Source organism: Triturus cristatus, chromosome 7, assembly GCF_964204655.1.
Source record: "Triturus cristatus chromosome 7, aTriCri1.1, whole genome shotgun sequence".
NCBI lineage: Eukaryota > Metazoa > Chordata > Amphibia > Caudata > Salamandridae > Triturus > Triturus cristatus.
In genome coordinates this window covers 1,490,511,185-1,490,533,658 of record NC_140590.1, presented here as the reverse complement: position 1 = coordinate 1,490,533,658, position 22,474 = coordinate 1,490,511,185, and the positions used below count along the sequence as shown (strand labels likewise).

The window sequence follows — 22,474 nt, the reverse complement described above, 5'->3', positions numbered from 1 at the left end:
AAAATATTTTGCATCTATATCAATTAGGGCTATTAACCTATAATTCTTTGCTTGACTTTTACTGCCTTTTTTAAAAATAGGGGAAATGATAGATCCTTTCCAGGAGTTTGGAATTCTCCCCCTATCCAAGATGTTTATAAAGAGGGGACAAAGGTGTTTGGCCCAATAGTCTGGATCTTGTTTGTAAAGACTTAGAGGAATTCCATTGGGCCCCGAAGTGCCCTCCTTCTTGTCCTTAGAAATTCGATTTTTGATCTGTTTGATTATAAATAACATGTGATTCTCTTCTCCTAAGTTCTTTCGTGATTGGAGATCACAATTGAAGGCCATGGTGACTTCGGTAGCTTCGTCTGTATTTTTGTTAAAATGGTGCTGCAGGTACTTTACCCAATCTTCTTCTGTTATTTGCTAGTCTGTTTATTTCATAAGCCCTTGGGTTGTCTAGATTGTTCACTGTGCGCCAGAATCTCGTGCTGTTATTAGATTTGACGTCGTATAGCAGTTTGGCCCATGTCTTCTCTGTATATTCTTGCCTTACTTGCCAAACAGTTTTGTTCTTTCTGCACTTTAACTTCCTTAGTTCTACCTGTAAGCTGATGTCAGGGCCTCTCTGATGCAATTTGCGAATTACTCTGTTGATTTCCCTTTTTATTTGCCTCAGATCATGGGCTTGATTTGTTAGAGGGTTCTGTCTTTGTTTGCTCTTATCTCCAATGGGTAGACTTTGATGGTTCTTAGTTCCGCTTATGGCTACTCCTGTGTTTAATTTAGCAGTTGCTGGGCTGAGGCTTTCTAAGAAGTTCTCCCAGGCCTTGATGTTATCTCCTTCAATCTTTCTATTTTCTTCCCAGCAGTTTTTTGCCATCTCCTCAAATTTTTCCAGATCCTTTATTTTGTATTTTATTCTCTTTTGATTTGAAGTTACTGTTAAATCTTGATTTTCAGTTGAGAAGGTTTGCTCTGTACCCTGAACCTCCAGTTTAAATTCTTGAGGCAAGTGATCACTACAGTCCATTATTCCAATCTTAAACCCGCTTACTAGGTTGAAGAGTGAAAGAGATATAAATGTATAATCTATTGCTGTGCTTGCCACCATGTTATGGAAGGTTGCTGCTTGGGGACAATCACCCGGGAGTCTGCCATTTAATGCTATCAGCCCCAGACTAGTTAGTTCCATCAGTAGTGTTTTAGATACCTTAGTTTGTTTACCCCATTTACTTCCGACCAGCGGAGAGAACCCCCATTCTAGTAGTTGTTCTTCTTCTGAGTAATCATTACTGTTTTTCCCGGAGAGGGACATGTTGAAGTCTCCTGAAATGATGTAATGAGGTGTCATGATCCTCGTCAATTCTGACACTAGGGATTTTGCACCTATTTTTTTCTCTCTGGGGTGAATGTAGGTATTTACCAATACCACTTGTTTAATTTTCTTGGGTCCTGCTATCTCCATCTGAATTGCGTTGATCCCATTATTAGATGTGTATTTCATCATCAGTTCTTTAGCTGAGCCTACTGTTTTTATTGAGGCGTACGTGGTTAAACCACCTTTCAAACGTCCATACTTCGAGCTTCTACTAGCTGGTAGGTGATATGTCTTGTAGCCTTCAAGGTGGAGAGGCTCTGCCACCCAAGTTTCTTAAAGTAGAATTAGGTCATACTGTTGAAAGTACGTTAGTAGTTCTGTATGCATGATTTTTGACTGTAAACCATTTATATTCCAGGAGCAGATTTTTAGTTGTGGAGTATCTTCTCCTTGCTTAATGGCCTGTCCTGGGTCGGTGCGCCTGTTATTGATGGTTTTTGCTAGCCAGGACCAGTCTTCTGATGTTATGTTCTCGTTGTTTGCCTGATTGCGTGGGCTAGCACTGTCCCTAGCTTCTACTGTGGTGCTCCGAGCCCCTTTCAGCACTGATTTCGTGCATCCGCTGGTCCTAATTCTTTTGAAGGGGTCCCAGTTATGTTCTTTTTCTCTTTGAAGTAGTGGATCTGGGTAGCCAACATTGTACTGTGGTTTTATGCGGATCCCCCATGCTTCTAGTTGGTCCTTCTCTTTTAGAATTTTCTCCACTGTCTCCCCGATCGCCCAAATGGTTTTTGAAATTCCTTGCTCTGATAGGTGATTGAGTCGCACAAATTCTACAGAGTCCAGATTTTGAGTGACGACGCCAGCTAAGTTATTAATAGAGGTTAGCAGTTGGAGAATGTTGCCTCTATTTAGGATGTCTCCCCTACCTTTTGATTTAAATTCTGGGATAAACAAGATTGCTTTTGATTCTATACGCCCGGTGGTTTCTTGGGGTGTTTCCGTTCTTGGCTGTGTTTCCCACTCTTGTGGGTATCTAAGTAGCTGGGGGTCAACGACTGCCTCATTTCCGTATTCCTGTATGAAAACGGGGTTAGCCACCTCTGTCTGCCCTTTTACAGCTATTTCTATTATAGGATCCTGCATTATCGTTTTTGTTTTTGTATTTTTTGTCTTTTCCGAGCCCGATCTAGCTTGGGCAGCTGGGGTTTTTATTGTTTGAATAGTATTATCTATCCGGACTTTTCTCCCCCGCTTCCTCTTTGTAGTTGCTACTCGTTGTTTCTTCATCCTTTACTTTGCCCTGAGCAGTTGTCGAAAGATGCTCAGTTTGTTTGGACTCACTTTCCGTTAGGGTCACTTGGCTTTCACGCAAGGGTGGTCTTTCTTTGTCTTTAAGATCCCCTTGTGAAGGATCGTTAGATGTAGTTGTTTTCCTTTTTGAGATGGAGATTCATTGACGCTGCTATATTCTGGAGATCCCTTTGGGTACTTGCCCCTCGGATGGAAGAAAGTCTGAATGGAGGTTGTTTTATTCCTCCCTTTTCTTCTCATTTTGCGCGGTCGTTTCAAGGGTTGTATTCTGAATAGCTGAGTATCGTCGTCTTCGGGCTTACTTGATGGCTCAATAGGGCTGTGCAAGTGCTGCTCATCTTTTTGGTGATCACCATTGAGCTCTTTTTGATTCGGGCCCGGATATTTCCACACCTCAGGACTTCCTTGTTGCATTGGTGTTATTTGCGGCGTATCTACACTTGTTTTTCCTTGTCCCAGACTCTCGTTTTTTCCGTCTTCGGAAAGTATTACTTCCATTAATTAATTTGGGGTAGTTCAATAACTCTTTGGACAGATTGATGTTGGATTCCTTCCCTGGGGTACTACCCTCTCCTCTTCCTTCTCTTTTAGGGTCGTCTTTTTGAATTCCATTGTTGTTTTTGATGTTATTTGCTTCCTTTATTTCAATTAGGAGATCTCGCATTACTGTTGGTAGCGTGGCAATTTTATCAACTATTGAGAAGCATGCGCAACTTGGGGGGTTTATTGTTGTTTCGGATTGAACTCTCTTGATCAAATTGTTCAGTTCCAAGAGTTTGTTGTTGATGCTTGTGACGTTTGTTGCTAAGCAATTGAGAAGCGCTAGCTGGATATCCATCTTATCCGAGTGGTATTCCTTAGCTTTTGTGGATAGTTGCATAGTATTTAATAGGGACTCCAAGAACTTGTTCTGGTCTGTTGGTGTTGTTTCCTCTGTGTTCTGTTTTGTAGCGGACGACTCAGTAAGGAGCGGTTTGTCTCTTATTTCCAGGATATATGTGTTGACCAGTTTTTCCCATTCTTCCGTTGTGAGAGAGGATTTTTTCCTTCACCTATGGCTATAGGTCTCCTCGTGATTGTCTGGGGTTTCCTCCCCCTCACTGTTGGAACACTTTGGCGTTGAGATTATTTGATGTCCATCTGAGATTTGGCCTGAGGGGGTGGTGCTCAATAAGTCTATTTCCAGGTCCTGGAGGTCTTGGGGGTGCTGTGCACTGGTGTCCAATCTTGTGTAGGCGGGAGACAATTCTTCAATACTCTTTTTATCGATCTTGTCTTCCTCGAATTCTGTTAGTGAGTCTGCTAACGTGTTATTAGCCATTTTATACTTCGAAGGTATATAAGAGCGGAGTAACGATTTAGTAAATTCAGGGTGTTGTGTCCCTATTTCTTTCTTTACTTGGGGAACCATCCTGATTGAGATTGATGGTTCTAAAGAAACTCTCAATATCTCTGGGGGCCAGCTAAAGAGTGTGGTGCCCAACGATTGCCTGAATTCTAATGTTTCCTCTTTCGATACTATTGGTAGAATGGTCTTCGTTGAGGGCAAGGCTGTCATTACTGTAGCCCCCGCCGTTGTCTTCATATTCACCAATACCTCTGACACCTCTGACACCATTGACACCTTCGACGTTGGTTGCTGCTGAGTGCAGACTCTGCTGTCCCTGTCGTCTCTTGAAGGTGTCTTCCTGGGTCAACTTTGGTGGTGGACTTCTTGAGGTTGTTCTTGAGACTGTTCTTGTCCTTATCTCTTCGGTTGCTTGCATTATGGATTTTTCTGGGATTAAAGGGGAGGGGAGTCCTCGCTGTGTTTCATTTGCGTGATTTAATAGAGCACCAGCATCCTTTACAAAAAAGAACTTAGAATACATTTTGGGTTGATAACTGGACTTTTGTGCTTTCTCAAATGGTGGAGAACCACTGCTTAGCTTTATCAACAATGGCGTGTGATCAGAAACTGCCGTTGTGCCTACCGTTGCTGAATTCTCCACATTGCTGGATGGTACGTAGCCTGGTTGATTAATAGGTAGCTTGAGAGCCTTGTTCTTCTTTTTCCGATTGCTGATTACGCTAGTGATGCTACGACGTTCTTTGCCCGATCGCATTATGTTAGACTAATCAGGCTACCTTTCTACACGTCTCTTTTCCTGACTAATATTCTCCGACACTATCCCGCGCTGCTAATGAATGACTGGGTTCCCTGAAAGTGTGTCGGCCTTTCCGATGGATTCAGGGTCTTTTGCTGCAAGACTTAAGTCAACTTGACCTCGTTGCCTTTTATTATATCGAGAGTTTGACTACGAATTGGAATTGGAATTGGATAAGAAAGAAATTGCTTAGATGATTGAGGTTCAAATGCTCGGCGCTGAGCAGATGTGCTGGCGCAAGGATTTAAGAACTCAGAGGATCAAGTGAACAGTACTGAGCAGTGTGGGGGTCTTCTGCGATGGGTATGCTAGTCTGGGGACTTGGGCTCTCAGTCTTAAAAGTTAAGTCAATGATGTCAATTATGTTAATCGAGTTGGAAAGGAGCAGGAGTAGGAGAGAGGGGGGAGGCGGGAGGAAAAGAAAAACAGTTTTTGGTTGCCTGGCTCACCTCTCAGATCCTGTGAACTACCCTCTTCTGTAGCTGTGCAGTTTTTATAGTTTGAAGTTTTGTGGTTTTGTTGCTTTATGACCCCTTATGTCACCCTGTAGCTCCTTGTGCCCCTGATGCTGGACGGCACAAGAGATGAAAAAAAATGCAGATAGGAGCAATGGTCCGATCCTGGACTTTGATTGCCTGGACTTTGATTGCCCTGCCGCCCTGGGGCACCCTGCTCCTTCTTTGTTAGGGGCTTGCTGCTCCTACAGCTGCCGCAACTACTACTTCTCTGCCACTCTAAATGCTGCTGCCCGCTATCTCTGCTCCCTGTTGTGTGTTTCCATGGAACTACTAACTGCCACAGCAAGAGCAGCAGAGGCAGAGGCAGGGGCAGGGGGTCAGATGCCGCTGTGTAAGACTGTAGGCGGCTGTAAGAGGCTGTATGAGGCTGGGGAGGCCCCCCAGGGGACATGAATCGCTGGATTACCTCAGGCCCCACCAGTTCCACTGGATCCACCGGCCCCCGCCGCTTCCCGCAACTTCACGCGACTTCCGCCAAACTTTTCGGGAGAGGGGGTACAGATTACTCAGAGCCCAACCGCGGCGCAGCACCTCTCGCACCTTCCGCCATCCTCCTTCGCGGCGTCACTTGGTGCGGTAGCAGCGGTAACAAAAGCAGTGACTGCTGCGCTTTTCCGACACCGCAGGCTCCGCTAGCTCCCCCGCTCCGCTCTGTTGGCTAACTGACTGGCTGGCTCTGCTCTTGGCGAGATTACAAACCTGGACTGGATTAGCCGAGAGTGAAATGAAGTTGGAAGCAAGGAGATTGGTGAACCATCTGGAGCTTAGATTTTACAAGTCCTTACAGCTTCAAAACTATCCACAAAGAGCTAAAACAACAATATAATCTACAAAATGAAAAAACTGGTACGTAGATAACTTTTTAATTCTTTATCAAAAATGTCATTAGAAAGGAGGATGTATATTGGAGTTTGATAAAAAACAGTATCACAGTGATATGAAAAAATATATCAGATAAACTGTATCTATTAGAGGGTATGTGTTTAAGAGGTTAGTGGGGAATGTTTGGGGAAGTAAGAGAAAAACAAGCATTGGCATAGCCAATAGGTCTCGCCTTTGGGACCTTATAAGTGTTTAGCCATGCAACAGTTGCATAACTAAATACTTATAAGGTCCCAAAAGCGAGACCTATTGGCTATGCCAAGCGGCTGTGCGGCCGCGAAAGTGATCGCGATCAAACATCAAAGCGGCCGTGCAGCCGCGAAAGTAATCGCGGTAAAGCGCGGCGCGCGCGCACATGCACTGTAGCTGTAGGCTGGCCTGGTAGCACTTTTTGGAGCCCTCTCAATAAGTCTCGCCAGACCAGCGCATGCGCATGCGCTGGGTCAGGCGAGACCTAATGAATTAGTGCCCCTTTATTACATTGTGAACTTGATTGAAAAATATAGTATAGTAATGTGGAAAGTTGCAATGAGGAACTAAGAATGTTTTAAATGTCTAAACATCATGTGCAGAATAGATACATCTGTTATTTGCATTCTGGGATTGCAGTAGGGGTGGGCGGAATTTGCGTAGTCGCGTTACACAAATCTCCGCGAAATGGTTTAAAATCTCCGCGAACACGCAGAAATTCCGCGAACACGCGGAATTGCTTGTTCGCGATGCTTTTTTCCTGTTCGCGACCGCTGTTTGCGTGCTCGGGGAGAAATATCTTGCGAACACGCATTTTGAGATCGCGAACAAGCAAAAATTCCGCGAAGGCGCGGAAAGCAACATTTTGGGCAATTCCGCGTTCTCCGCGGAACGGAATTTACCGCCCAGGCCTAGATTGCAGTACTTTTAGTAACATTATTAAACAGGAGTAGTGTAGTCAAAGATGAAAGATGAGATCATGTTGTCTACCTGTATATGAATTAGAAAGAAGTAATTCTTGTTAGGTATGTGTTGGGAAGTGTTTGTCAATGTGATTGTGACCGCTTTGCACATGCTTAAATGGTGAGATATGTTTTTTGTGGTTGCACATAGCTATATACACTGTGGGACTTTTGAGTTTACTAAAAGATGCAGAGAGGTATTTAAATATTTTTGGAAAGATGGCTTGAAGGTGTACATCTATTAAGAAATCGCAAATATGTTTACATGGTGATCTATGTTCAATAAGGCTGATGAAAATGTCATGTATATGGTGAGGGTGGTATTTTTTCTTTAAACATGGCTTGTTTAGAATTGAGGAGGATTAATAGGGCAGAATGCCTCAAGAGTTTGTGCGCTAGCTTCATTTGGAGTGTAACTTTTGGTGCTGAATATATGTTTTAGAAGCAGAAGGATTTGAAAAATGATGCAGGTATGCCATTCACAAAAGATGTGCTTACAAAAGTTTAAAAATGTTGTTTTCCGTTTAAGTAACTTACTGATGCATGTAGACACTCAGTAACAAAGGACTGTATGCTCCAAGAGAGCCATGTATGCACTTTTAGATCAAGTATGATATCTAGACTTCACTCACACATAGCTCAGTAGGAAGGCACATATTCAGTAAAATAGGTAGTTTAATACTGTCAGAAGGAGATAACCAATGAGTCAGAGATATAGTCACAACTGTTATGTATCTAACAGCAATGAAGGTAATTTCACAGTGATTCACTATCCATGGCGTTATTCAATTACCTAGACACTACACATGTATTTTCGCAAACAGGAAGGCAGAAATTATGTAGGCATTAAACTGTGCAGGCACTACCTACATATGCATTTTATCACCCAGGCACTAACCATTTACTTATGCAATTAGCAAGACTGTAACTATGCAGTCATTATAGCATTGCGCAGAACCTATGCAGTCATCTAAACACCCACTTACAACCCATGTGGTCATTGAAATTCTGAAGCACACACGTGCACTCATGCAAACACTCAGGCACAACTCATGCACTCATCTAATTACATAGTGAGGACCATTACAGTAAACCTATCATTCATCCAGTACCTAGGCACTCATTTAATTACTGAGGCAACACTCTTGCACTAATGCAATCATTATATAATTACTTTTTTAAAATTCACAAAAAATCCAAAGATTTTAGGGACGTTATAATTAGGTATCCCGGTTTTATGGTATTTTTTTACATTTCCGTCTGTATTTGCCCATATTTATTTTTTGTTCATTTTATCTGTATTTATCCATATTTATTTTAAGTTTTGTGAAAAAATGAGGCTGAATGTGTATATTTCTACATTCATTTAACCAGTTAATGTACACTCGTGCCTGAACGCCTGCCAGGTTTCAATGATTTGAACACACTCAGATGATAAAATATGCACTTACAAGAAACCATGCCATTTTTAGACTTAAACTGCTGTCTAAGGCTTTTTACTTAAATTTCTTTTTTTAATCCCCTTTGCCTGTTTAATCCGCACAGCTTTTGACCTTGCAGTCATGGTTGACAGCATTTAGAATCACTCAAAAACAACCAATTTCCATTTTTTTTTAACAATTAAAAATTAATACAGACAGTAACGTAAATTTTTTCTGTCTGCATTTATCTGTAAAAATCAGTAAAAACAGAAAATAGGGAGCACTAGAAAAAAAAGAAAGGTTACAGGGACCTTATAGCTAGGAAATAAAAAATTCAAAAACTTAGAAATTCACTAAAAACCCAGATGTTAGAGAGACGTTATAGTTAGAGTCAGGTTTCACTCGCACAAAACCAGAGAAATTCAGCACTTATAGTTAGTTCAGCTAACTCTAACTTGCGCCCAGCAATGTACTGCTTATGACCTCACATATTACGTCACGCATGACATGGTCAGTGACATCAATGATGACATCTCATATGACATCAATGCTGACATCAGCCACAAAATCACCAACGCACCCACTCACACTCCCATAGAATCTTTCATACAATCACTCCCACACAACCATTCAGAAACCCATTCACAGAACCATACCAGTACTTACGAACCCACGCACAAATTCCTAGCTCTACACACACATCAACTAACTCACCCATACAGCCACTCATATACCCACTCACTAATACAGCCAATGACATATCCACTAATACATCCATACGGCCACTCACACCCTGAGCCAGTCACCCACAGAACTACTCACACATCTACTCCCTCACCCATACAGTAAATCATACAGCCAGCCACTTACTCACCTATACAGTTATACACACACGAACTTACCTACTCATACAGATAACTAACACGTACACACTCAGCTATACAGTTACTAACACAAGTACACATTCACTCATTAAGACACTCTCACATTCACTCATTCACTTATACAGTCACTCATATACCCCATCACTCACCTATACTGCCCTTGACAGACTCAGTTGCTCACCTATATACCAATGACACATCCACTCACCCAACACAGCCATACACACACCCACTCACTCACTCACCTATACAGCCCCTCTGACACATATTCATTTATCCATAGAGCCACTGGATCACCCCTTCACTCATTCTTGCAAGCAGTCACACACACCCTCGCCCACCCAAAGAGACAGTCAGACAGCCATATAGGGACCCAGCAAACCAACCAATCACCCATACAGCCACTCATGTACCCACTCACACACTCATAAAGCCACTTTGACACCAAATGATAAACTGATACAAACATTCTCACAACCAACTACTCACTCATACATTCACTTAGACACCTAATAACTCACTTATACAGTCAGTCATGCACCCAATGAATCATCCACACAGGCACTCATACACCCACTGATTCACCAATTTACGTTGGTGTATATATATTTAACACTCGTAAAAATACTTTAAAACACCCAGTCACTTGATGATGTCCTTTAAGATGTCATCAGTGATGTAATATGTGAGGTCATAAGCAGAGCACTGCAGGGGCGAGAGTAATAGTTAGCTGATCTAACTATAAGTGTTGAATTTCTCTGGTTTTGTTCTAGTGAAAGTTGAGCCTAACTATAACGTCTCTCTAACCTTTGTTTTTTTTCAGTATATATAATAGAACATGTCATTAGTGATGTTATATGTGAGTCCGAAACAGTGTATGGGGGAATGAGGGCGCACAAGTTATAGTTAGCTCTGATGAATTTCTGTGATTTTTTTAGTTCAAAATGTAACTGTTGTCACTGACCTATTCACCTAACTATAACCTTTGGGTCTTCAGTGAATATAAATATATATTCACTGAAGACCCACAGGCAGCCTACCCCACACTTTTTGTGTGCGCCCTGCATCCTACTCCCGCAGACAACACCTAATTACACAAGGCCTTTGGCCATGTGTAGCATGGGGTTGGCTGCAGGACCGCTCTGTACTCTAACACCCAGCAGGCTACCAACCCCATGCCACGCACTGCCTTTGGCGTGTGTGGCACAGAGTTGGCCTTTGGGCCCTGGGGATCCCATCCCTGAGGCCTAAACATATATACTAAGCAGAGGGGGCCTACAACCAACCTTCCCGAGCCTTAACTGGCCCAGGGAACTCATATAATGAATCAGGGGAGGGGCATGCAGTCCTGCTGCCCAAGCCTACTTGTGCCCCAGGGACCCCATCCCCTGGGGCCATATACAATTAAAAAGAGAAGGAGCCGTGCAGTTTCCCTGCCAGAGCCTTATCAGATCCCAGTACCTCCAGCTCCTGGGGCTACATGTTACTATAAAGGAAAGGGTGGCTGCACAATGCCACACCCCAAGCCTATTTTGGTCTCAAGGGACCCATCCCCCTGGAATCTGCATCAAATATAGGTGGGTGGCCTGGTGCCCCCACTAAGAAACCTGTTGGGGCCTGCAGGGGGGAGGTTCAGGGACCACACGGCCCCAGCCAGCTTCCTGCCTGCTGCGGGACCTACCATTGCTCTAGCTCAGAGGGAGCAGCTGTCTTCTGCTTGCTCCCTCCGGGCAGGAGCAATAAGTATTCTGTTTCCCTGCCCACAGGAGTGAGGGCAGGGAAACAGAACAGAAGTCTGTTCCCAGCCGGTGGGGGCATGTGTAAATCTCCTGTTGGCTAGTATCAGACTTCCATGTGTGCTCCCATCTGGCAGGAGATTTGAAAATTCTCCCGTTTCCCTGACTGCGCTCTTGGGGCAGGAAAACTACTGTGTCCCAGGGGAGGGCTACTCTGGACACAGTCACTAAGCCAGCCCCAGTAGATGGGTTCCCCAGGGCCTTTAGATGCTCAGGGAGGGGGTTGCGTGCACCCCCTACTTTTATGCTTCTAAGGCTCCTGCGCCACACATTCCTTTTTCATTCGCTTTACTGCCCTAGGGAATGGGGCACTGGAGGCCTAATTAGGCTCTAAGAGGGGGCTGCCAATCCCCCCCTCCCTTCATTAATTTCTTCCCTCCGAGGGTTGATGTCCCTGGGGCCTAAACAGATTCAGGGAGGGAGGCCATGCCACAGGAGATGGGGTTCCCGGGACCTAAACTGGGCTCGGTGAGGGGGGGGGGGTTCTATTATACTCATTGCTGAATTTGCTGCAACCCAGCAGGAGGCCAATGGAATTGTTGAAAAACAGCCTTTTTATTTTGGCCCCGGGGGGTGGGGGGGTGGAGGTCCTTCCAACAGGGCCTAGGGAGGGATGGGTATCCCTACCATGGCACCCCTATATTATTTATTTTTTACACTTCAGAACAGGGGACTATGTCCCTGAGTCCTGTAATTGCTGCCGGCTTCATTTTTATCATGTTGCTGGCAGCCAATCCGAGTGTTCACTTCCACGGGTGTCGGACTTGTGGGGGAGCGGATTCGCTCTAGTGAAAAAAAGCTTCATGGGCACAGCAGAATGTCAATTTTCGAAAATTAAGTTCCATGGACTATCGCGAGAGTCCCTTAAACCCAACCATCTAGATATACAAACATTTATAAACCTTAACATCTCATAAAACTACTGAAAGGATGTACACCAAGTTACAAAAAGCACAATCTGCGGACCAAGGTCTAGCTTCCTGCCAAATTTGGAGTAATTCTATTCAGCAGTTTCAATAAAAATGCTTCTGACAAACATCTATGAAAAAGGCATGGGGATTTTGATTTTTGGGATCCACTTTTTTTCTCAGATCCCACTTGACGGATCGTCCCAAAACTTTTCATGCACAAGCTAGGCAAAGAAACTTTTTGGGGAACTTTCGAGAAGATCTGTCAAACAATATCAAAGTTATAAGTAAAACAAAAAAGGGATTTCCAATGGAAATGCTGACCTAACAATAACTACTCAATGTCGACTGCTGCTGGGATAGATATTTATATATATTAATTCACTGAAAAACCAAAGGTTTATAGGGACGTTATAGTTAGGCTCATATTTCACTTGTACAAAACCATAGAAATTCAGCAGATATAGTTACCTGAGCTAACTATAACCTACGCCCCGCAGGGCACTGCTTATGACCTCACATAGTACATCACTTATGACATGGTCACTGACATACATCACTGGTGACATCACTCATGACATCTCAAATTACATCATCCAGTACGTTTAAGTGTTTTGAAACCGTTCCTGAGACTTAAACATATATACTAAGCTACACCAGAAGTTAAATTAATATTCTTTCTGAACAACAAATGAGTGATATTGTTTCTAGCATATTTCATCTGAGTGGCTTTGTGACTGTCTGTATCAGTGTGTGAGTGGTTGTATGGGTGAATAAGTGGGGGTGTAAGTAGCTGTATGGGTGAATAAATGGGTGTGAGTAGCTGTATGGGTGGGTGGATGGCTGTGTGAGGGCTGTATTGGTGAGTGAAAGGGTGTGTGAGTGTCTGCATGGGTGAGTGGGTGGTTGGCTGTATTGGTGGGTGAGTAGATTTGTGAGTGGCAGTATGGGCGACCAAATAGCTGTGTGAATGACTGCATGGGTGGCTAAGTGGATGTGTAAATGGCTGTATGGGTGAGTGGTTGGCTGAGTGGGTGTTTACTGAGTGTGAGAGTGGCTGTATTGGAGAGTGAATGTCTGGGTGAATGGCGTATATATGAGTGAATGATCATAGGGATGAGTGAACTGGTATGTAAATGGTTGTGAGAATGTGTGAGTAGTTTTATGTGTGTTAATAAGTCTGTTGAGATGTTGTATGGGTGAGTGACTGGCTGTCTGAGTGATTGTATGATTGATTAGGTGGGTGTGTGAATAGCTGTGTAGGTGATGTATGGTTGTGTAAATTGTTGTATGGGTGAGTGTGTGGTTGTATGAGTAGCTGTATGAGTGGTTGTGTGAGTGGCTGTATGGGTGAGTGAGTGGTAATGTGAGTGATTGCATTAATGTCTGTGTATGTGTGACAAGTTGTTTGGATAGATGACTAGGTATGTCAATGGTCCTGTAGGTATGGGACTGAGTGTATGAAAGACTGTATGGGGGTGTGAGTGGGTGCGCGAGTGGTTCTTTGGATGATGTCACCAGTGATATCATTTGAGATGTCAGTGATATTATCAGTGAGGTCAGTGACCATGTCATGAGGGATGTAATATGTGAGGTCATAAGCTTTGCATTGAGGGGGCGCAAGTTATAGTTAGCTCGGGTAACTATAACTGCTGAAATTCTATGGATTTGTAGGAGTGAAATCTGAGCCTAACCATAATGTCCCTGTAACCTTTGTTTTTTCAGTGATTTTCTGTTTTTTTAAATTGTATTCTTTAACTATAACATCCCTGTAACCTTTGTTTTTTGTGAATTTTGAAGGTTTTTTTATTGTATTTCCTACCTGTAACCTTTGAGAGAGAGAGAGTGTGTGTGTGTGTGTGTGTGTGTGTGTGTGTGTGTGTGTGTGTGTGTGTGTGTGTGTGTGTGTGTGTGTGTGTGTGTGTGTGTGTGTGTGTGTGTGTGTGTGTGTGTGTGTGTGTGTGTGTGTGTGTGTGTGTGTGTGTGTGTGTGTGTGTGTGTGTGTGTGTGTGTGTGTGTGTGTGTGTGTGTGTGTGTGTGTGTGTGTGTGTGTGTGTGTGTGTGTGTGTGTGTGTGTGTGTGTGTGTGTGTGTGTGTGTGTGTGTGTGTGTGTGTGTGTGTGTGTGTGTGTGTGTGTCTATATAAGTCTGTAACTGGATGCGAGTGGTTTTGTGGGTGTGATTGGCTGTATGGGTCCGTGAGTTGGTGTGTGAGTGTCTGTGTGGGTTTGTGAGAGAGTTTCTGTGTGGGTTTGCAAGGGACTCCATGAGTGTGTCAGTCTGTGAGTTAGTGCATGAGTGTCTGAATGGGTCTGAGTGCATAGGAGAGGGTCTGTGAGTAGATGCATGAGGGTCCAAATGGTTTATGAGTAATAATATTAATAATTTGTTTTATAAAGCGCATACGTCCGTCAACTGCAGACGTGTCAGAGTGGGTCGGTGAGTGGGTGCATCAGTGCCTGATTGGGTTTGTGAGTGGATGTAAGTAAGTGCACAAGTGTCTGAGTGGGTCTAGGAGTGTGTGTGTGTGAGAGTGTCTGAGTAGGTCTGTTAGTGGATGTGTGAGTGGGACTATCAGTGTCTGTGTGGATGTGTCAGTACCCGTAAGAGTGACTTGGCCGCAAATAAACCACACCTGCCCTTTTCTCCAACTAGAGTCAACAGTTTTGCACAAAATATATACTCAAGTGGAGAACTTTCTTCTGGTTAATTAGTAACTGCTACCTCATTGGGTAAATGTCTCCGGTAACCTTCAGTGCATTTCTGCAACGTGATTGTTCCTTCTGCGTTTTTATCCGGAAATCTGTGATATTCTGAGACCTCCTATAGAGAGGACAAAGTGACTAAAAAGAGATAAATCTCCACTAAACAAGGTTACTTCCACTTAGCTATATGAAGAAAGAGTTTCTTTGTTTGGTGGAGCTGTCCCTCATATTCCTAGGTATGACAAACACATCACCAACAAACAGAGGGAAATACGCTGGAGGGGCCTTTTGGTAAGCTGTCTATCATCCTAGCAAAAAGCAGGAAGTCCTTTGCATACTACTATAGTGGACGAGGAAGCCTGTCAAATTATTAGAAGGGAAGGGGGCATGCAGTCTCTCTCCCTGGGACGATTTCAACCCGGGGGACCCCATCCTGCGGGCCTGGCAACAAATCAATGGGGGAGGGGAGCCATGCGGACTTCCTCCCCTAGCCGATTTCAGCCTTGGGGACCCCATCCCCCAGGGTCCGGCCTTGAAATGCTGGGTGCCCCAGAGCCCGTCAAGTCTGCAGCATTGGGGACCGCAGGGGAAGGCTGAATGCCCCTGCGTTCCCTGGTGATTCCCCACCTCCAGTGTGGGAGTAGGAGCCAGCATTGCTCTCACACACAATGAGCTGCTGAACATACAGGTGTGTGAGATCAATTGTTTTGTTAGTTTCTATTAAGCGGGCAGGGAAACAGACGAAAACTCTGCTCCCAGCAAGCGGGAGCGGTTTGACTGCTCACGCTTGCTGGCAGCATAAAAGCTGCAGCCGAGTCCCAAGATGGCTGCCAACACTTCCTGGTTGAGGTGTTGGCAGCCAATCAAATCTCAGCACAAGATAGGGCGGGTTCGCAGAGCCTCCATGTCCTGAGACATACAAATTTGGATTACTTTTAAGAATTCTAAAACTACTGACTGGATTTACACCAAATAACAAAAAAGCACTCTTTTCGGACCAAGAGCTAGTTTTCTGCCAATTTTGGCATAATTCCGTCCAGCTGTTCGGGCTGTAGTACTTTCTAAAATCCCTTTGGCAATTAACACGAGAAATGCACATTTTTGACCACCCCTTTTTCTTGGCCCCCGCTTGACGAATCACCCCAAAACTTTTCATGCACAACTAGAATCACAGGTGCACATTTTTGAAAAAGACATTTCATGAAGATTCGCAACAGGCACCAAAGATATAGACATGTCAAAAAACGCTTTTCCTATGGAAACATGGTCCTAATTATAACTACCTACTGGCGGCCGCCAGCAAGTAATATAAATACAAATAAATATATATTACCTACTGGCTGTCACCAGTAGGCAGTTATAGTGATGACTAAAATTCCATAGGAAAAGCATTTTTTGACTTGCCTATAACTTACCTATAACTTTGGTATCATTTGACGAATCTTTACGAAATTTTCCCTAAACAGTGTCAAGTTAGGTCTTGTGCATGGAAAGTTTTGCAGCAATCCTTCAAGCAGGGATATTTTCCCATGTTAATTGCCATAGGGGCTTTGAACACGACTACAGCTGAACCGCTGGACAGAATTACACCAAATTTGGCAGAAAGGTAGATTTTGTTCTGAGGATCATGCTTTAAGTTATTTGGTATAAATCCGTTCAGTAGTTGCCCAGAAATTAAAGGAAATCAAAATTTGTATATCTATGCCCGCAAAGAATTTGCAAATAATAACAAACTCATGCAGAGATCTGCAGAGCTCTGAATGTCTGCCAAAACTCCAACCAGGAAGTGTTGGCAGCCATCTTGAGACTCTGCTTCAGCCAAGTCCCAAAAACGAATACAGAAAAAAAGAAAAGAAAAGGGGGTAGGGTAGAAATACCCCGAGCCTCTGGCTCTGGTGCTGGGGTCTCAGAGTGATGTCACTGACCATGTCATGAGTGATGTAATAGGTGCGGTCATAAGCAGTGCATTGTGGAGGCGTAAGGTATAGTTAGCCCAGGTAACTATAACTGCTGAATTTCAATGGTTCTGTTCAAGTAAAATCTGAGCCCAAACCTTTGGCTTTTTCAGTGGAAAACAAATATTTATTGATTTATTTATTTAGTCTTGGCTCGCTCCACCTGATATCATATGCATTATTTTCTGGAGCCGTATTTTCCTGGAGCACCATTGGAACAAGACAGTTTCCTGAGGGATGGAGTGATATGTCAAGAGAAGCCTTCTCCTCTAGCGGTGCCAACATGCTTTTAACAGTCATTGTAGGAATACCACATTCCCCTTCCCTTCTAATCTCAACATACTATAAGATTATGTGGGTGAGGGGAATGAATAGAATTGACCCTTTAACCAAGGGAGTCACTTATTTGCCAACAGAACATTTGCGGTGTCCCTAGTTCAATGACTAAATTTCCTGCTCAACTTATAGCTTTCTCTCTCAAGTCCTCTCCCTTGCAAGAATATTTTTACTGCTCTTTCCGCCTCTTCATGATACACTGCCAAGGAATCACATACTTTAAAATGTAATGACTTCTCTAATAAACAAGTGGTAAGCACTTCAGGGCACTTACTGAAGAAAGGTTTAACCAGAAAAATGGAGTTCAACTAACCTTGCTGGATGCCTCCTGCTGATGGAGTGGGTGTGAGATATGGAGGGGGATCCTCTTCTATCTCAGTTGGACCCTCATTTCTTTGAAAGGAATTTTTCAAGAAGTCTTGGAAGGTGGGCCCTTCTGCAAGCTTAGATCGGAACACTTCTTCAGCATTGGACGCTCCTGTGCTTAACTGTCTGCATATTAAGTATCTTGAGTCAACAGGCCATTTGTGTTTCATCCAGAGACATGCAGTCCTCAGGCTCTTTCCAATGGACATGGCAACGAAAAAAAACCTGTTTTGATTCAAGGAGATATGAAAATAGGTAACTAATTAGCAAAATAATTCAACAGAAATTTGGAACATTCTCTCTTAAGGCTAGTTTATTCTAAGCACTTCTTTGTCCTTGTGATTACTCACCCACAATAGATAACTTTCAGTACTGTGAAAGTTCAGTTACATGTTGATATGTACATTAAGGATCATATTCTACAGTAATGCAATTACCCTTTAGCAAGGCTCATACTAAAATACTGTTGCATGAGTAGCCCTGCACTAAACACCCCGCTCATAGAGCTTGAGTGGAAGGCATTTCCTTTGCAACAGACAGCCTTCAGACCCCTATCTATTGGGTGCAGGCCAAATGATCAAACAATTTGCCACATGCTGTCAGGGTCTGAGATTTGAAATACTACCTTACAATGTAAACCTTTTGAAAATATATTTTCAGTTCTTTTCACTGATCTATCTTTTATTCATCTGGAAATACAACATACAGTAATATTTGGGAAACAGAGTCACATTATCCTGTATCAAAAAGGCTTATTTTGTTAATTCAAGCAATACAAACATGTGGGTAAGCCTGAATAGTATATGTAGCAAATGGGTTGCGCCTATTTAGTCTACTCGGATTTTTCACTTTTGATTACAGAGTTTTTAGACTTTTGCTGTCAGCGTGTATAACTACCTGAGTGTAACTAACGGTCAATACATGGTAATTAAACTGCCCATGTTTAACGCCAGTGTCTGCCTTTTCCAATAACGTCACTGCTGAGCAGCTAGGGTACGAGGCACTGGCTTGTTTACACACAAACATGTGTACAAGTGTGCAGGCTATGCATGAGACTACTGGCTTGTCCAGGTTGCTATCTGCGCACAGGTAGCCTGTCAAAGAATGGACTCTGCGAGGATTGGTACTGATCTGGGGTAGGCCTTATATAAAGATTGGGCATTCATAGTGTAGGTCTGTAATACTTAAAGGAAAATCTGTGGTGTTTTCACTGTATTACACATAAGGGCACACTGTATTATACATACTGGCAAACTCTGCCCTAAAAAATAGTTTAGCTCCACTTAGGCCAACGGAGTCCAGCAAGGTACCAGCCTGGAGTATAACATGCATGCCATGATCAAATTTGCAGATCCCAACAACCCAAATCTTACGGGACTTCAGGACTTGTCATATTTCTGTGGCTCAACTCATAATTTGATGTAACTGTCTTCCTACTGGGCCAAGTTAACTACTCTGCTCCCCAGCAGAGGGATCAAAGGCCTCCCTACACAAAAATGACAATCAACTGTGAATGACTCAGTCCCTGGGAAAAGGAAGGGATGGGGAGGAGAATCTGCATATGAAAAATAGTTTGTCACACTGCACCTGGGCTAGGATTCTCCAGTTTCATTGGAACAAAAGAGGGAGCCCAGACCTCTGGAGTCAAAACAGGAGGGGACGCCTTTTGAAGTTTTGGTGGGAAGGGATCAGGTGGTGGTGTCAGGTAGGAGCGGAGTGGTTACCAAAGTAAATCTGAAGTTGCCATTTTGGATTCTCCCAAAATGATGAGCAGGAGGGTTGAGACAGGGGTGAAGAGATGATGTGCCACTGTAGGTTTGGCCAGACGTTCCTAGCCCGAAAACGTTCCACCACCACTTACACTCTGGTACAAAGGATAGGAAGTTAAGAAGACCATGGAGCTGGGAGATGATATCAGCAGAAAGGATACCTACGTAGAAAGAGAAACCAACTAATGTCCTGCATGGATAGACTAAGGACTTTACTCCAGCTGACCCGCTAGACTTGGATAGGTTTCTCCAGGGCCAGTGGCGCTGGTCGCTCATGCCCACTGAGCACCAGTTCAGGGAAAATACCTGGATTCCACTGCCCCCAACAAGTGTCCTGCACGATGGTTAGGAAACCATGGTTCCTGGGAGGTGTTAGAAGAAGGGTGTTTTGCTGGCTGTTTGCAGAGGAGCTGTGCAAGATGCCGCTCACCAACAGGAGAGGGGCATCAGCCTCCCACAAAATGCTCAATTTTAAAGGCAAAGAGTCTTGATGAAAATGCTCCTAGTGGCTAGGCCTGGCCACCAGAAGCAAATGAGCCCAAGATGGATAAAATGGGTTAGATATGTCTGGTCTTAAAGATTTCCCTTTTCAATCTGCAAAATTTGCATGTGGCACATCGGCACATTTAGACTAAATTTCCTTGGGCAGGGCAAAACCCCTGGGGGTGCAATGTGGACTTTATTTATTGATCCCCTTTCTGGGGAGGTGATGTAAGTGGAGCCCCTTCCCTGTTCTGATTTCTGACCCCAGGGGCTGCCAAGAAATGATTGGGGGTATTTCCCACCCACCGTGTCTGTGGGTTAGGAATATCAGAGGGGGGTAGGCAGGCCACACTAACCAGTGAACTCCCGGACAATGCAGGAGTTCCTGCCCGGAGACAGAAGCAGAAGCGGAGTGCTTCCATCACTAGGGGAGCAGAACAGGAGCTGTGCACAGGGAGCTGGTGGGGGTATCCCCCCCCCCCCATGAATAATCCAGGCTCTTGGTTCCCAGGGTGGGGCAGTGAAAAAGAAAAGAAAAACACACCACGAAGTTACTTAGAAAAACAAGGAGGGCAAACCCACTCATTCATTAATTCACTGTTCTCTGCCAAGGAGCACCCCATTTTGCCACACAAAAGGTCTAAATGTCCAACATGTTTTGCTTAGGGCGCCCCAAGGAGGGGCAGGAGCACTAACAACATTGACATATTGTGTTCCGGGGGCCGCAGGAGGTGTCACAGCCCCCAGGTACAGGTTAGAGAAATTAAACGCGCGTCTCCTGGGGCTTTGTAATAGTGATCCCAGAAGAGGCCTACCATGATTTTCAGCACTCCTGGAGGTGTAGCCTTTGGGTTTTGGAGTGTGGGGACCCCTTGTGATGTTACATAGACGGAGTAAAACGTGTGGCATTGCTATAAATGTGGTGATGCAATGACAAAGTCAGTAAGCCTGCCTTATTTAAAATGATATCCCCTTACACTGTGATGTTGCTTCTGGTAGAGGTGGGCGGTATTTATTTAATATATTCCAAAGAAATTATCTTGCATAAAATAGTTTATTATTATGAACATTGTAATGATTTTTAAACAATCATACTAGTTCATATCTTATCAATTAAAATAAATCGATGATTACAATGCCAAATACCAAATTTGATCTACACTAAATACACAACAATGTCATAATACAAATTACCAATGAATCACCCAGTCATTAACCTTGGACTACTTCCTCTTAAATAGGGAAGGACTTCCTTCGGATTAGAGTAATAAATCTTGCAACAGTTATATCAATATTTATAGAGTCCAGAGGGCACTTAATAAGCCAAGAAGTTCCTTAGGAGGCCGTATTGCATATGAGGTCCGGTTTGGGACTAGAATGTAGGTACCCGACATCTTTTTTGCCCAAACATTTAAGAGTGGGGCACTGATATTTTGAGAAATAGGTAAGTTCTTTCTCTTTGATTGCCATATTCTCTGACCCTTTCACTAAGTAGCAATTCCCCATATTTGCATTTTTTAAGGAAAAAGAATCCTTAAAGAGCAAGAGGGTGCTGCTGAATCCCAAGAATGCATACTCAATTCAATTCTTACTGCCTGAATCATTGCATTAGTTGGAATTCTGGAAAGTCTTAAAGATAAGACCATCCATCTTCTCCAAGATAACTCTTTAAACCAAAGATAACAGCTCCTTTCCACAAAGAGCCTGGTGAATTAATTTGCCCAAGATTGAATTCTTTGAAGCATCTACTGATAATACTGATACCATAATGTGAGTTAAATCATTTGAGCATTAGCTGTAATCAAAAGAGGTTTTTAAAACCTCAAAATGTCGATCCCATTTTAAATTCTATGAAAAGTTAAGACCTAAATACTTATGAGCTCCAGCCTGTTCTAACGGGACAGTATTAAGGAAAGATAAATACTTCTTTGGTCTCTTGGAGAAGATCAGTGTCTTAGTCTTCTCAAAGTCACCTGTGAGTCTACTGAGTTTGCAATATTCTGAAAGAGTTTTATGTTTACGCTGCAGCCCTACAGGAGTATAAATTATTAAACCTAGATCATTCATGTACATAAAACACGGGACATGAGAATATCAGATTTTTGAGGAGAACAGAATGATTTTCGATTGTAGTGTTATTGGAAGATCAGAAATAAAAAGACTAAATAAAAAGGGTGCGAAAACTCACCCCTGTCATAATCTGTTTCAGATTGAGATTTTTTTCTGACAAACTACTAACCCAGTCAAATCTGTCTAAACCCAATTTCTGCGACACAGTTGTTGAATCAAAAGTAACATGGTCTGTGTGATGTTAAAACTATGCAGTTTGTTCAACAATATTTCATGAACAACTAAGTCGAAAGTGGACCAGAAATCCACAAAACAGGAGCATAATTTGCCAACTCTCATCATGAAATTCCATGCAGCTGCCCACAACTTCAAAAAATTGTCTACTGTAAAATAGTTTTCCTGATCCTTTGGGATGCCCTGATCCCTTTAGGATTAAACTTCGGTAAAATTCCCAGATCTCAAGGTGAGAAAGAAGTGTTTTTGCATAGATCTTCGAGGTAGTATTGAACAAGGAAATCAACCTATAATTTGCAGTATTACTTTCTTGTGGATACGATTAATAATGACACTACGACCAAGAATGGGGTATAATCCCGGAGGCAGTTATCCATTTGAAGAAAGGGTTTAATAAACTCGCTCATCAAAAAGGGTCGGCCTTAAATAAAACTGCCGGGGGGCTATCTGAG

General features: G+C 43.3%; 1 protein-coding gene across 2 annotated transcripts in view; it reads right to left on the bottom strand.

Moving 5' to 3' along the window:
- The window catches only part of CDK5RAP1 (CDK5RAP1 mitochondrial tRNA methylthiotransferase), a 183,931-nt gene that overhangs the window by 134,408 nt on the left and 27,049 nt on the right, over positions 1–22,474 (bottom strand). For both annotated transcript variants that reach the window (XM_085619259.1, XM_085619260.1), the window contains exon 2: positions 17,414–17,691. In XM_085619259.1, coding sequence (XP_085475385.1) covers positions 17,414–17,675 — 262 coding nt within the window. In that variant the 5' untranslated portion in view covers positions 17,676–17,691. The remainder of the gene's footprint in view (positions 1–17,413; positions 17,692–22,474) is intronic.